The sequence below is a fragment of the Poecilia formosa genome, unplaced genomic scaffold, assembly GCF_000485575.1.
Source record: "Poecilia formosa unplaced genomic scaffold, Poecilia_formosa-5.1.2 Scaffold164, whole genome shotgun sequence".
In the NCBI taxonomy this organism is placed as follows: domain Eukaryota; kingdom Metazoa; phylum Chordata; class Actinopteri; order Cyprinodontiformes; family Poeciliidae; genus Poecilia; species Poecilia formosa.
The window spans coordinates 1,146,071-1,161,055 of record NW_006800103.1 but is presented as its reverse complement, the minus strand read 5'-3'; the positions used below and the strand labels follow the sequence as shown (position 1 = coordinate 1,161,055).

Sequence of the window (14,985 nt, the reverse complement as noted above, 5' to 3'; positions counted from 1 at the left end):
AGGCGAGGAGGAGAACCGCAGAAGCTGAAAATGTAACAAATGTTGCAAATTTGGTCCCCAATCAAACAAAATTACTTTTACTCACAGCTCACCAGAATTGCCTTTTATGCGCTATGCTTCCTCCCAAACACTAGGTGCCACTATAGAATTGATTGGACACTTTAAAATGAAAACATAACTTTGTGGTTTGAAATTCCCTGCTGTTTTTAATGAAACACAGATTTATAAATAAACTAGTATTACTCCTCATGTTTTTCTAGTTTAATTTGTGCAGCAAAAATAATAAGATTTTCTTTTAACCACAGTTTTTACTTTCACTTTTACTCAAAAACACACCTGGGTACACCAGTCCAGTAAACATGACTCACATTCAGTGTTTTTGTTGCTCAGCCTCATTTTTTGTCTCTAAACAAAAGAAGAAACAATACAATTCACCTAAAAAAAATGTGGATATTTATTGTAGGTAAAATAAAAAGAAACCCATTTACATTTGCGTACTACTTTACTCTCACTTTGCTGCAGCTCAGAGTGTCAAAGGTCACAGAGGGAAGGAAGAACAAGTCCACTACGCTTATAATACTGGGGAAAACTCTGATTATGACTATTTTCTCATAAGAAAATAGTCTTATGAGACTAGCTTAGTAGCTTGGCCCTTTTACTCCTTCGTACGACCCAAAGAAGGTATTATTGAAATAAAAAACACTTTTTGAAAATATATTTTGTCATTTATTTGAAAGAAAGTGAGGAAAAAAGTCGGGTTAAAATCCGATCTGTTATGACAAAACTTAAGATTTTATTTGTAACAATTTGTAACCCAGCTCTGTTTTAATTTCCACCAAATTATCCTGAAGTTATAGCAGAATAAACTCCTCATACACCCGATGACCCTGTGACTAGAATATTAATATTATTCATTCGACCTTTTAACTGGAGATTTTTCTCAAACATGTTGGTTTGATGTTAATACCAGGAGTTTGTTACACACACCTGTGTGTCGTCTGCTTGTGTGGGAGCTAAGAGGCGGATTGGAGGGCAGGACTCACTGGGCTAAGCAGCTTACTCACACACCACCTGCATGCGTGTGTGTGTACCTTTGTGTTGGTACATATGTAAATATTCACAGCCTGCTGCTTTAAATGCAATCAGAGATGATAATCTGCAGTATTTCTCCAGGGTGAAAGTTGATTTGACTTTTTTTTGCTCCCAACCGTCTCTGAAATGAACGAAAACAGTTCAGTTGAATGTTTACACTCTGGATTTTATAATTTTTTTATTTTTCTGTAGCTCCTGACTGCAATTCAAGAATGATACCGATCTGCAGAGGAGGCTTTTTACTTTTGATTCGTGCAAACTTACTACCCACACATTTTCTTGAATGCAAAATGTTGAGAACAACAAAGGGTTCATCTTTTAATCACTGCTTGCATTTTCTTTAAATCCATTAGGGGCTGAGACAATTAATCAAATAAATCATGATTAATTGATTATTGAAGTAATTGTCAACTAATTTAGCAATCAATTAACTGTTAACGGTTAGATAAAATAAAAATATTTTTATTTTATTTTAATAAAATAAAAATATATTTTATTTTATTTTAATAAAATAAAAAAAAATTATTTTATTTTTAAAATAAAAATAAATCTGTTAACATTTTCTGTGCAGAACTCAAGTGACCTCGTTGAAGCTTCACCAGATTTTATATTCTGTAAAGAAACAAACAAAAAAACTATTAAACATATTTTGCTATCCAATTATGTAGTCAAAAATATTCAGATATTTTATTAATCAGTATTGTTTTTTAATTACAGATTCAGCCTTTGCTATGAAGCATACGCTGAACAAACACTGTTTTTGCATTTTAGGCCATAAAATATTTATCATCTTATTCAAAAAATAATAATAATTGGATTATTTTCTTACTTGCATCTTTTAATGTATTTCTAAAAAAAAAAAATGTTAGAAGGTAGGTGTGCGCCATTTGCAGTTTTCTGGCCGATATTTGGTAAGCAGTTATCAGTTTATTTTTTATTTTTGTAACTGACTTGGTTGGATGTTATAAGGTCATCAGGTCAACTGATCGGCTGGCCGTGTGCGATTCCTGACTCCACAATCAAAATGTCCCACAAAATACTTTACAGAGTTAGAAAAGTGATGGTTAGTCGTCTATTTACATGGATCACAAAAGAAACAGAATATTTTTTTTATACAAGCTGTTTCTCTGCTATGCGTTCCTCAACAGAAAGTGAAAATTCAACAGATGAAGAATCAAACGATGTAGCAACATGGCATTGTTCTCTCTTTTTTTGAGTGTAGATGAAATTCATTTTATACTAGGAACCATGAAAGTTTATATTTTCTCAGTCTTGTTATTGTGACTGGAGTCATGTGTTTTGTTGGCGCTGCATCTACTGGCGTGTGCGTGCAGCTGGGCGAGGCCGTCGCTAACGGCGCGTTGGATTTCTGCAGATCAGGAGGGGTGATGGGAAATCCATAAAGCCTATTAGTGCTACACTATTAATACACACACATGCAGACACACAAACCCAGACACACCAGCATCCTGTTTCAGCTCCTGACTCTGAACTCTGCAGGCTCTCACGACAAAACGGTGACCCGATCATCACAGGATTCTGCCATGATATTCAACATGTTATGGTTGACAACAGGTTTTTAGATCTGTTTTACTTGTCATTACTTGAGCTTTTAAGATGCCAATCAGCTGCTCCAAGTTGTAAAAACAATACCTGCCTGTGTATGGGTTTTATCCAAAACCAGAGGGGATAAATGTCCAAACATGCAACGCCTCAACCAAAAACCTTAAAGAACAAAAGTCTAGAAAAATAATAAATCAGACCCAATATAACAGAGCTGGTCCAACATCTCATTTTCTCCCTGTGCAGTTTGAGTTTTTTCCCCTGATGATCCTGTTTGCTCTCCAGGTGCAGCACCGCATCACCGGCCAGGTAATGGCCCTGAAGATGAACACGCTAGCAAGCAACAAAGCTAACATGCTACGAGAAGTGCAGCTGATGAACAGACTTTGCCATCCAAACATCCTCAGGTTGGTTGTTTCCTCACCTTATCAACCCTCTGAGGTTTCAGGGATTTGTTTATGCAGATTTGTGGGTCGTTGCCTGTAAATTGTCATGTTTTTTCCTGTTTCCTCAGGTTTCTCGGGGTTTGTGTTCATGAAGGCCAACTCCACGCCTTGACTGAGGTACAGGCTGAACTTTTCCAAGAGTTTTACCACAAGATTTAATTTCTCTTTCAGTTCCGTACCATATCTGTTTGTTTTCTGGTTTTATTAGCCTTGTTTTAATGCTATAGAGATAAATTTGAGCGTGGAAATTAATGAAATTTGCCTTATGTTCTTTCAGATATTGATTAAAATCTCACTTTTAAAAGGACCTTTATTTAAATTTATTTTATTTTGTGAATGTTTGTCACACTTCTACAGCGGTAGAAGTGTGACAAAGTTACACTTTGTCACAAGAAGTTACGACCATTGTAGGTATTGGGGAAAAAAAAGAGTAGTACATGTAAGCCAAAAGTCTCAGAAATATTCTAGAAAAAACAAAGAAATATCTGAATTTTAGAAGTCAAAAAGTTTGGTAGAAAAAAACTCTTACATTTTCAGATTAATCAAAAAATTATTAAATTGTTCATCAGAAAACATGAAAATTTCTGCTTCAGAAGTCAGAAATTTCTGACTTTGTTCACTTTTGAAACTCAGAAAATCTCCAAAAGTCGAAGACTTGCAACTTTTGAAAATCTGAAATTTGAGTTTTTTCTATAATTTTTTGACTTTTCAAACTCAATTTCAAGTTTTTTTTTCTAGAAAATTTCATAGGTCAATCTACATTTTTCAGTTTTTGGTGGAATTTTGTTTTTTTTTTTAACCTACAACCGCCCTAATAAGCTGTCTTACACTTCAGTGTTTCAGAACATTATATTTAAATAGTAATCACAAACAACTATTTTGTTGTTTGTAGACACAAAATCCAGTTTTTAAATGAAGGTGTTTATTGTTAAAGACGTACATCTTAAAATACCTGGATTATATTATTGTCCGTGTGTTTGTAGTGCTTAACTTCACACTAATTATCACCTTCGCCACCAGAGGGCGGTGTTCGTCCTGAAAAGACACAGCTTGCCTGGTTGATAAAAGCATAAAAACTGTGGAAACAGAAAAAACAAAGCATGAAAATAGAGAACTCCAGCTCTGATTTGTTCTGTTTCTAATCCAAATGCTCTTCTCTGTCTGCCGCGTTCAGTACATAAATGGAGGAAACCTGGAGCAGCTGCTGGACAGCGACCTGTACCTGTCCTGGAGCGCGAGGGTCGGTCTGTCTCTGGACATCGCCCGAGGACTCGAGTATCTGCACAGCAAGGGCATCTTCCACAGAGACCTCACCTCCAAGGTAGCTGCAGCCTGATAGAGTGTTTTACCTCTGAATCATCACGTTATTTTTGTTATTAATGGAAGAATCGGACCTTGAATCAACCTTCAACCTTTCTTTGTTCTTTCGGCTCAGCCAAGCTGCTCTAGCTTTCACAAAGTTTTTTTTTTTTTTCGTACAAATCTCTGACTTTATGAAGTCATAAAAAAATCTTAATTTTCCTCTTTCTAACTTAAAACGTCTTGATATGAGATAATTTCCTACTTTTTCTTGTAAATATGTGAAATGAATCTAAAAATCTTTGAGTTTTTGATGGACATTTGTTTTTATTATTTCGATCTAATTCTCTAATGCTGCAGTGTTTTTTCATCCAAACTGTGAGAAGATGAGCTGATTAATCTTGCAGGATAGCTTTGTTTGTTAGCCCTGCAGCAGCTAAGATGTTAGCATCTGTTTTTACCTGAAGCCAGTGTGGATGTAACTCTGTCTGTCTGTGCAGAACTGTCTGGTTCGCTGTGAAAACGGGACGTTCACCGCTGTGGTTGGAGACTTCGGCCTGGCAGAGAAGATCCCAGATTACAGGTTTAGAGTCTTTTTCTCTGTTCTTTCCTGTTGCTGTGCCTTTGAAAACTAATCAAAAACCCCTCTGTTACGATTTTACAATTTTATTTTTAAGTTACAAGCATCAAGCGTTTATATATATATATATATATATTTTTTTTTTTTTTTTTAAATAAATCTCATCTTTAAATGTATATTCTTTTTTAAATACATTAATTTTAAAAAATGCCTTTGACTTTTCAGAACAAGTTAACCAGTTCTTTAAAGTTCAAATGTAGTTCAATCGTTTAAAGATGACGATGTGGGTTGATATTTTTTGTTTTGCCTTGCTGCAGTTGGTTCATTCATTGTTTGATTGGTGAATTATTGCAGCCCTAATAACGACCTGTTTGCTCTGTAGCGATGGCGTGGAGAAGCAGCCACTGGCCATTGTGGGCTCTCCGTACTGGATGGCGCCGGAGGTTCTGCGAGGAGAGCTGTACGATGAGAAGGTGAGGAGCTGACCGTGTAAATGTCTCCAGAAGCTCAGAACCGCAGCGCTGTGGCGGCGCTCCGGCCCAGTGGTGGCGGCGCTCCGGCGTTGCTGTGGCGGCGTCGCTCCTCACAGCGGTTCTGTTCCTGTGCTTCATGTTAATGTGATGCGGTTTGGACTTTCTGCTCTCCTCTTCGGCTCAGGTCGATGTGTTCGCGTTTGGCATCATCCTGTGTGAGATCATCGCCCGGATCGAAGCGGATCCAGACTTCTTACCAAGGACAGAGGTAGGTCACCGCTGGTCGGTTCTGATCCGGTTGTGCTACCTTAGAGCTGCTCTCACATATGATCTACTGAGATTTACAGACGATACATTTGTTTCAATTCAAGCTGGTGCAGTTCGCTTTCGCACTGAATTGTGTCAAACAAACTAAACCCTTTAAAAACACTTTCCCTCCTAGCCTGTGGGGGCGCTGCACCAAGAACTACTGAAGAACATCTGTTGGGAACATGAAGGAGTCTTTATAAATGTTTACGACTGTTGTCGTTATTTGGTAAATGAAGACACTTTTAATGCAAAGTTGCTCTAAAATTTGAGTTAAAAGTCTCAACTTTGCATTATTTGGTCAATAATGACACTCTAAGGAAATAAATAAGTCTTACCAAAGACTTATTTGGTAAGACTTATTTACCAAAGTCTTACCAAAACTTTGGTAAGACTTTTGGTAAGTCTTACCAAAAGTCTTACCAAAGTAAGACTTTTGGTAAGATTCATCTTGAATCAATCTTGATTCAAGATGAATCAAGATTGATTCATCTTGATTGATGAATCAATCAAGAATGATTGATTCATTCTTGAGTCAATCAAGAATGAATCAAAATTCATTTTGATTATTTGAGAAAAAGGGAAGATCCCACCAGTATCAGTTTACTTCACAACTCTGGTATTTGCACCTGCAGACTGAGACCCTGGATGGTTCAAACCCAGTTCAGAAATACCCTTTATTATGTGTTTCCAGCGAGCTGCCTCCACATGAAGGGTGCTTTATAGCTAAAATTGATTGTTTGAACAAAGTTTGACATAACTCTAAAAGCAAAGTTGCATTAAAAGTTGAGTTAAATGTCAATCTAACAAGAGGAAAAAGGTTCGTCAAAGGGTTTGGCTCTTTTCACTCAGTATGGTGTGAAAGCCAAAAGCAACAGCTGAAAATGTAACAAATGTTGCAATTTTGATCCTCAAACTAACCGGTTCTGTCAGACTATTAGGTATGAAATGTTAAAGTTTATGTTTCAGATTTTGGTTTCACTTACACATTGAGTAGACCTCCAATGGGCTGTAACTGGTTCCCTGCTGAAGGTCTGTCTCTCTTTCTCTTCTTCTCTCTCTGGGTTTGTGTAGGACTTCGGTCTGGACGTGCCCGCGTTCGAGAACATGATAGGAGATTGTCCAGCCGCGTTCTTCAGCCTGGCTGTGACCTGCTGTAACGTAAGCAGACCTTGCCTCCACTTTACATGACAAAAGCGTAAAACGCTCCTGGTTTTAGTGGGAACACAGAATCATTTAATCCTAGAAATGTTCTTCAGGTGATAGGCCGGCTTTGTGACTGTCTTTATGTGTTTCTGAAGGTCAGACTCATTACAACCAGATTTCAGGCCTGAACTCTGGTTTCTAGATGCAGCAGCCGAAGCCGTGTGCAGACTCTACATAGTTCCTCTTTAGGCCAAAACTGATTATTTCTGTTTTGTTTCTGTTCAGCTGGAGAAAGTTTTGACACCCTTAGTTACCATAGTAATGGTAACTAATTGTATTACTTGTTATAATCTGAGCTAGCAGGACCATGTAGACATTAAATATCAGGGGTCCCAGGATTGGATCTCGTGGTACCCCATATGTAACTATTGTCTAACTCAACCAAGTTCTTGTTCTTTAGGCAAGACTCGAACTAATTTAGTATTGTACTAGAGTTCTTCAGCCACTTCATTAATATGTGATGGTCAACGGTGATGAATGTTGTGCTGAGGTCCAACAGAACCCCAGAACTTAAATAAACGTCAGTTGACCTTTTCTTGTCTGATTTTCAGATGAGCGCAGAGAGACGACCTTCATTCTCTGATATCGTCTTCACACTGGAGGCCATGGGAGGAGAAGACAGACAGATTCCCATCACTCTTGGTAAAATAAATAACAATAAGGAGGATTTAAAGGTTTTAAATGGAGATAAATCTACAGTCAAATTGCCTGAAAGCAAACTGTGTCAGAAATCTTTTTGATTTCAATATAAGTTTCTGTTCTGACCAGCAAATAAAGACAGACTGATTTCAGTTATTTTCTGATTTTAACCACTGCAAAAACTTCAGGTTGTTTTAATTTACAGCATTTTCTTAAAAAAAAAAGAAAAAGAAAATTGATACAATCAAGATGACAGAATTTTCTCATATTATTACGACTTCATTCTCATAATATTATGACTTTTTGTTGTACGACTTGTGTTATTTTGACTTGCTTTTATATAAATTTATTCTCAATAATTGAATTGGCCCTAATACTGTCAGACACTGCAAAACCACAAATGCTTACTAAGTAATTTTGGTCTAGTTTCTGGTGCAAACATCTTGGTACACTTCAAACAAGACAAAGCTAACTCAGAGCTTGTAAAAGTCAAAAAATCATTGAAAAATTCTAGTTCCATTGACAGATTATTTCACGTATAACATGGAAAAAATGTTTTAAGTGAAATAATCTGAAATGGAACTAGTGTTTTTTCATCAATTTAATTACTTTAAATAAGTTAATATTTCTTGATGAAAGGTAATATGTAACTGTTTTCTCTTATTTCAAGTATACTAAAATATTTGCACTAGAAACTAGACCAAAGTACTTGGTAAGATTTTGTGTTTTTGCAGTGTAGTATTATTATTTTTTTGTATTTCTTTACCTTTGTTGCATATTCTGACTCCTGTCTGTTGTACATTTGTTTCTCCTCCTGCTGCTGCTCAGAGCCAGTAACGGTCAACGTCAGCCCATACCGGCGCCGCAGCTCCCCCTGTCACCTTGGAAACCACAGTCAACCGCGAAAGGGCCTGGCCAGGAGCCAGTCGGACATGTTGCCCCCAGCGGCCCTGACGCCTCCTCTCCTGGGCACGCCGCCGCGGGTCAACCCCTTCTCTCTCCGAAGGGACCTAAACGGCGGCCGGTGTAAACTCTTGGACACGCCCAGCAAGTCTGTCATCTCCCTGACCTTCACCCTGCCAGCACTCTGCGACCCCTGTGCCTCGCCGCGCCTCCTCCGAGGTACAACAGGGATGCTAGCTCCACCGCGGAGGTGCCAGTCGCTGCCCTGCACGCCGGAGATCAGCCGGACCGCACCGTTCCCCTGTGACACTGAGCAGGAAGAGGACGGGATCGGCCAGGTGGCGGGGAATGAGGGCGACGAGAAGGTGTTGGTGTCAGAGGAACAGACGGATGGACAAAGTTTGGATACTACCGAAGAGGATTCTGGTCTTCCTCTTGAGCTGGAGATGGTGTCTCTGGGGCGTCTGGACGAGGAGGAAGAGGAAGAAAACAACGAGGAGAGCGTCTGTCTCGCCGAACCAATGGACTGCACCAAGTCGCCAGAACCGGCAAAGAGAATCCTGAACTCCACTCCCCTAAAGCCACTGCTCACCTCTACCTCCTGCTCCAACTTACGGACCAAATCTTGGCGGCTCCCGTGCTCCAACGGGCCGCCATCTTTTCCCGCACTGCCCAAGCTGGACAACAACAACCTGTCAGAGCTGGTGATTGGCCAGCAGGTGCAGTGGGGGGGAGGACGGCACTCTAACGGCTACGGCGAAGGCCAGGTGCCGTCCTCCGACCTCACTGGCTCCTCAGAGCGAGACGAGGTCATTTCCTGTCCCAGTTGCTGTTTGGTGGGTTTGAGTTTCCCCTCAGTGTGCCTGCGTGGTTCTGCCGCAGTGCCGGTCTCCCGCCGCCGGGCTTCGCTGCCCCGTCAGCGGCAGTACCAGAACCTCAACGGTACGATAACAGCTAGCAACGCGTCCTCATCGGCAGCTAGCGCCACGGCCGCCAGAACGCTCCTTTGCCGCAGCACCAACGGACTCGTGGCGGACCAGTCGGTACCGCGTGAGCCTGGTCGGACCCTGCCAGAGGCGCAGTCGTAAAGCTCACCCTTCAGAGGCGTCTCAGGAGGAACTGTGAGTTCCTCCGGACTCACAGTCCGGAGGAAGCTCAGAGTCAAAATGGCCGCCTCCGGCCCAATTCTCCACAAATCAAAGATTCAACAGCATGTCTTAACGAGGTCGCATTCTAGGTCAGTGTAAACTAGCTGCTGTTCGCTTCTAGCTAGAGCCTTCGTCTTCTTACCGTTTCTGAGATCAGGAGTTTAAATGAGGACATAATAAAAAGCGATGACCTCACCGGCCATCGCCCGTTTTCTGGCTCGACGGCGCCGTGACGGAGGTGAATCTGTACAGAACTGTTTCCTGTAGAAGTTTATATTACCTCATTTTGCCTCGGTTTTTTTAATAGAGGAAGTTTGCATGGCAGCTACGGCAGCGCCCCCTGCTGGCTCTCACTCGCACATCAGTGTGGCTACAGAGACAAACTGTGTTTTTAATCCCGTTTCGCTGATTAACTGCGGCTGCTGAAGGAATATTTATAGACCTAACAAAGTTTATTCTTTCTACATTTTTCTAATAATCAACCCGTGTGTGTAAATGTGTGTGAGAGAGAGATTAACATTTATTTAAGGGAAATTTTGGGCTCCTAATGTAAACTTTTTTGTTTTTTTGCACTTGAGTTTGAAGCACTTTGTGATAAAACAGCAGCTGTTTCATTGTGTCTGAGTTTGTGATCATCTCTGGCTCATCCTTTGTAAAGCAGCTCTGGGTATTTATTGTAAACATCATCTCACACACTGTGTGTGTATGCGCTAATGAAGAGTGGAGTGACTGATACATGCAGATCATTTATTTTCTAATTTCCTCGCTTTGTTTTCACATTTTATTTTCTGTTGGAAAACTTTAGATATGTGTGCAGTCATCTGGTAAACTAGGGAAAATAAACTAAATTGGCTGAAAAAGATCTGTTTTTGTGTCTGTACTGTTATAGTTTGATTAATCGATCATTCTGGCGATTAATCGATCGTTCTGACGATTAATCGATCATTCTGACGATTAAACAATTAATTGAATAATAATTTGGCACATCCTGGAACTTTTTCACTTAAAAAAACTGCAGTGTGCCAAATATTGTATGGAAATAAAATATTTTCATACAATATTAGAAATGCATTTAAAGATGCAAATAAGGAAATAATTTTGTTAAATTAGAAAGTCAACATTTAATTGCCTGAAATGCAATAACATTTCATGCATCTGCTTAAAAAATACTTCTAACAAAGCTTCTTAGTTCAGGTCTTTCTGTTTAACTTGTTTTTTGTTGGGGGTTTTTAGCTAAAACTATTCCACTTGAGGAGTTTTGAAAATAACACATTTACAAAGGGATTTTTTTTTTACATCTTAGGCAAAATACATTTATTTATTGTGCAATTTTGGCTCGATTTCTGCTCAAACTGTGTTCTTTCAACAAAATGGCCTCTTTTGATTCTCCAGCTTACTAAATTAGCTGACTATTATTTCAGTTATCAAATTAATTACTTCAGCCTTAGTATGTACCTCTAGATATGGAGCTTCATTACCTCTAAATGGCATTTTGTTTCCTCACATTTTAATTAAAGCAACAATTCAAAACGACTCAGCACTAAGACATTAAATGGATAACTTGTGATTTTCATTCTAAACAGTCATTAACTAATTCAGTGTAAAGTGAAGTAACCTGTATCTCTGGAAACGGGAATAAAACGGGTGCTTACACTTTCAAAACAAAATGCCCGGAGCAATGATGTAAATCAGTTTAATTAGGCTGGTTTGCTTTCACTTTTCTTTTCCATATTGTGCTTTATTCTAATCATGGACTGTTTTCAGTTTTACATCAAGTGCTGCCGTTTCTCGGAAATGCTGGAAAGAGGAGGGCAGCAGCAGCTTACCAAGACAATGAGAGTGCAGATGAAAACTCAGACTACATTCAAAAATTATTTAGAAGAAAATACGTGCAGAATCTCACATTTAAAACCTGCATATATGTAAGCTTAAAAATCATGCAAGGTCAAGAAACCATTTAAAATGCACACTTACACAACAACCAACTAAAGAGGCTTTAAGCTTGCACAAAGGCACTGGGAAAGTATGTATGTAAACTGGGCTGAGTTTCAGTTTCTTTTTGATAGCAGGGCTATAAAGAGGGGTGAGCTGCATGAGCATTTCATTCTTTGCAACTCGAGTTTCTGCTCTGCGCCCTCCAACCTGATCATGGACAGGCAACCCTTCAGTTCAAACACAGCCACTGGTGAGTCAGGATGCAGTCCATCCATCCATTATCTGAATGCAACTTATAGTACTTTAAACACCGCATGTTTTCTTTTATGAATAACTGAGCCGCTATCTTTAGCATCTGTTTTAGTTAGTTTACGTCGTACCAGTGTTATTATGGTTATTGATTTTAACCTTACAGGAGTAGCAAACTAAGAAAAATGTATTTGGATTTTGAAATGCAGAGTGGCATTTTTATTTTGACTATTTGAAAATTACCTCAGCTGATAAGCACGAAATTTAAACAAGTTAAAGAATTGATTTAATATCTTATATTTCTCCAACAGTGGCAGCAGCTGAAAGAGATTCACCATTATTTATGTAACTATAGAAACAATTTAAAAAAATGTTTCCATGTGTAATAGCATTTAGTTATTAGTCAATATTATTGTAACATTTAAAATACATATTTTTATTATGCTAGTTTGAAGCTCGGGTACGCCCCCTGGTGGCCCAGATCAACCTCTTATCTCAGATATGCTCCGATTTTGACCTTTTGCTTTTTCAGCTTGAATCATCATTAATACGTCTTTGTGTTTTCACGATATTCTTCAGTCTGTAGATGACTGGAGCTGAGAAAGACGTATTAGAGCAATTGTAGAGAGAAATAAAAATGAGTAAATTTTAGTCAGATATTCTCATAAATTTTCTAGAAAAAACTTTTAAAATTTCTGAGTTTGAAAAGTCGAACATTTGCTCAAAAAAACTAAAAAGATTTGACGTTAATCCAAAAACATTTTCAAGAACAAAACTTGGATATTTCTGAGTCTGAAAAGTTGAAAACTTTATTGAAAAAAACTCAAAAATTTTAAGTAAATCTTAGAAATTTTCTAGAAAAAATCTTGTAAATGTCTTAACTGAAAAGAAGCTAGAGAATTTTCAGAAATCTTAGGATTTATTTCATACATTTTCTAGTAAAAACAAGGAAATTCCAGAATTTTAAAAGTAAATTTTTGACTCAAAACTTTCCACAATTTTTTTCTTGAAAATTTCTGCTTAACCTCAAAATTAAGAATTTCTGAGTTTGAAAAGTAGAAAATTTGCTTGGAAAAAAAATACTTTGAAAAGTGAAATATTTTTGACTTTCAAAGATATTTTTTTTCTTGAAAATTTCTGAGATCAATCTAAAAATTTCTGAGAAAATTGGCATCAATTTTCTTCTTTCTATGTCTATAATTGTTCTAATACTGTGTTTTTATCTTCCTGAGCTTCATTTTCTACAGCTGAATACATAAAAATTAAGTCTGTCGTATCTTTTTTGCAGGCACAAACTTTACAAACAACAATGAATTGAGGATCGTGTTGGTGGGGAAGACCGGATCTGGGAAGAGCGCCTCTGGAAACACCATTCTGGGTCGAAAGTGCTTCGATTCAAAGTGCAGCCCCAGATCTCTGACCATCAACTGCTCCAAATGTAACAGCGAGCTGGACGGAAAGCAGGTCGCCGTTATTGACACGCCGGGCTTGTCGGACACCAGGTTCGACGAGGAAAAGACTATCAAAGATTTTAGCCGGTGCGTCCCGTTTGCCGCTCCTGGCCCCCACGTCTTCCTGTTGGTCATCGCACTGAACAGATTCACCGAAGAAGAGAAGAAATCCGTGGAAAAGATTCAGGAAATCTTCGGGAATACTGCAGATAAATACAGCATGGTTCTCTTTACTCATGGAGATCTCCTCGAAGACACCAGCATAGAAAACTTCTTGTCTGAAAGCTCAGAGCTGCAGGATCTTGTGAGAAGATGCAACGGCCAGTATCATGTTTTCAACAACAAACTGGAGAATAAAAAGCCTCAGGTCACGGAGCTGCTCCAGAAGATCAGAAGCATTGTTGATAAAAATGGAGGAAGTCACTACACCAACGAGATGTTCCAGGAGGCTGAGAGGATAATCGCTCTGAAGAAACAACAGATCCTGAAGGAGAACGAAGAGAAAATACGCAAAGAGAGAGCAGAAGTAGAGAAAGAAATCCAGCTAAAGTATCAGAAAGAGATGCAGAAGATCAATCAGCTTTTCGAGGCTGAGAGAGAGAAGGAAAGACAGGAGAGAGCGAAGGAAAGGATGGAGGGAGAGAGGATAAGACAGAGCGAAAGACAGGAGAGAGAGAGGGAAAGAATGGAGAGAAATAGGGAAAGAGAAGCAGAGAAGATGATGGCTAGAATGCAGCTGGACGAGCAGAGAAGGATGGGCGAGCAATGCAGAACGCAAGAAAGAGAGAGGGAGAGGCATGAGAGACAAAGAGAGATGTACGCCATGCAGGATCAGATGAAAAGAGAGAGAGAAAAAGAACTGAGAGAGCAGAGCGAGAGACTGGACGCCTGGTATACGTCACAACTCCAACAGCAGGAACAAAAGCTGCAAGCCATGCATGCTCAAGAAGCCAGAAGACAAGCTGAGCAATCCGCCAGATCCGACTCTTCCTGTGTTATTCTGTAAACATTTGACTTACAAGGTTAAACGATTATCTTTTTTCCTGTTGTAAACACTAATCTGAACACGTTATCTGTGCTGTTCATTTAAACATGCATGTTCTTTCACTCTGTTACAAAAACTGTAGAAATTATGATTTATTCTCTGAATGGAAGATAAATAAAATAAGACTGGAAGAATAACACTTTTGTCTTTTCTTTATTCAGGCTCAGAGATTGAAAACTGTAAAAATGCTGTAAAACTAAGCAGAAAATCATCCTCAATGTGTTTCCAGTTTCTCTTCAGTGCTGCCTTTTCCTGTAAATGCTGAGAGGAGGGGGAGAAAATGACGAGGGCAAAATCAGCCAGGGAGGCACTGGAGGCAGTTCTGATGTTTCTGCAGAAAACATTTTTTCTTTAAAAACAAGATATTACAAAGAGCAACCAACCGTTTAGAAACGCACACTTTAAAGTTTTTAGGAGACTGAAAAGACTTTAGGAGAGATGAACAATGAGCAACTCAAGAAATAGATAAACTCTCTCAATAGTGCTGCAAAAGGTGTGTGTTTCATTCTGACAGCAGCGCTATTTTATATGGAGACAGACCAACTGCTTGAAGGTTTCACTGCAGCTGGAGTTTCTGCCCTGCGGTTTCATCATGGACAAGCAACAACCTGCAGCATATTTAAACATGCCTAACTACTGTTCTTTCAATA

General features: G+C 39.0%; 2 protein-coding genes across 4 annotated transcripts in view; both read left to right on the top strand.

Moving 5' to 3' along the window:
* tesk1a (testis associated actin remodelling kinase 1a) overlaps window positions 1–10,517 on the top strand; it is a 24,347-nt gene extending 13,830 nt beyond the window's left edge. For both annotated transcript variants that reach the window (XM_007564645.2, XM_016677798.1), the window contains exons 3-11: window positions 2,941–3,062; window positions 3,170–3,218; window positions 4,276–4,422; window positions 4,901–4,983; window positions 5,363–5,453; window positions 5,638–5,721; window positions 6,834–6,920; window positions 7,517–7,607; window positions 8,433–10,517. In XM_007564645.2, the coding sequence (XP_007564707.1) occupies window positions 2,941–3,062; window positions 3,170–3,218; window positions 4,276–4,422; window positions 4,901–4,983; window positions 5,363–5,453; window positions 5,638–5,721; window positions 6,834–6,920; window positions 7,517–7,607; window positions 8,433–9,595 (1,917 nt within the window). In that variant the 3' untranslated portion in view covers window positions 9,596–10,517. The remainder of the gene's footprint in view (window positions 1–2,940; window positions 3,063–3,169; window positions 3,219–4,275; window positions 4,423–4,900; window positions 4,984–5,362; window positions 5,454–5,637; window positions 5,722–6,833; window positions 6,921–7,516; window positions 7,608–8,432) is intronic.
* A 451-nt stretch (window positions 10,518–10,968) lies between these two features.
* Window positions 10,969–14,471, top strand: LOC103146639 (GTPase IMAP family member 4-like). Of its 2 annotated transcripts, XM_016677800.1 has the most exons (3): window positions 10,969–11,840; window positions 13,128–13,927; window positions 13,982–14,471. In XM_016677800.1, exons 1-3 carry the CDS (start codon window positions 11,681–11,683, stop codon window positions 14,294–14,296), a joined length of 1,275 nt encoding a protein of 424 aa, XP_016533286.1. In that variant the 5' UTR covers window positions 10,969–11,680; the 3' UTR covers window positions 14,297–14,471. The 2 variants fall into 2 exon arrangements, with proteins under 2 accessions (XP_016533286.1, XP_016533285.1); XM_016677799.1 differs by having other exon boundaries at window positions 10,971–11,840; window positions 13,128–14,471.
* The last annotated feature ends 514 nt before the right edge of the window (window positions 14,472–14,985 follow it).

Bases quoted from the DNA above. Each gene is read 5' to 3' on its own strand.
- LOC103146639 (XM_016677799.1), top strand. From the start codon at position 11,681: ATGTATGTAAACTGGGCTGAGTTTCAGTTTCTTTTTGATAGCAGGGCT. The intron at 11,841-13,127 runs GTGAGTCAGGAT...TCTTTTTTGCAG, and splicing joins CAGTTCAAACACAGCCACTG to GCACAAACTTTACAAACAAC.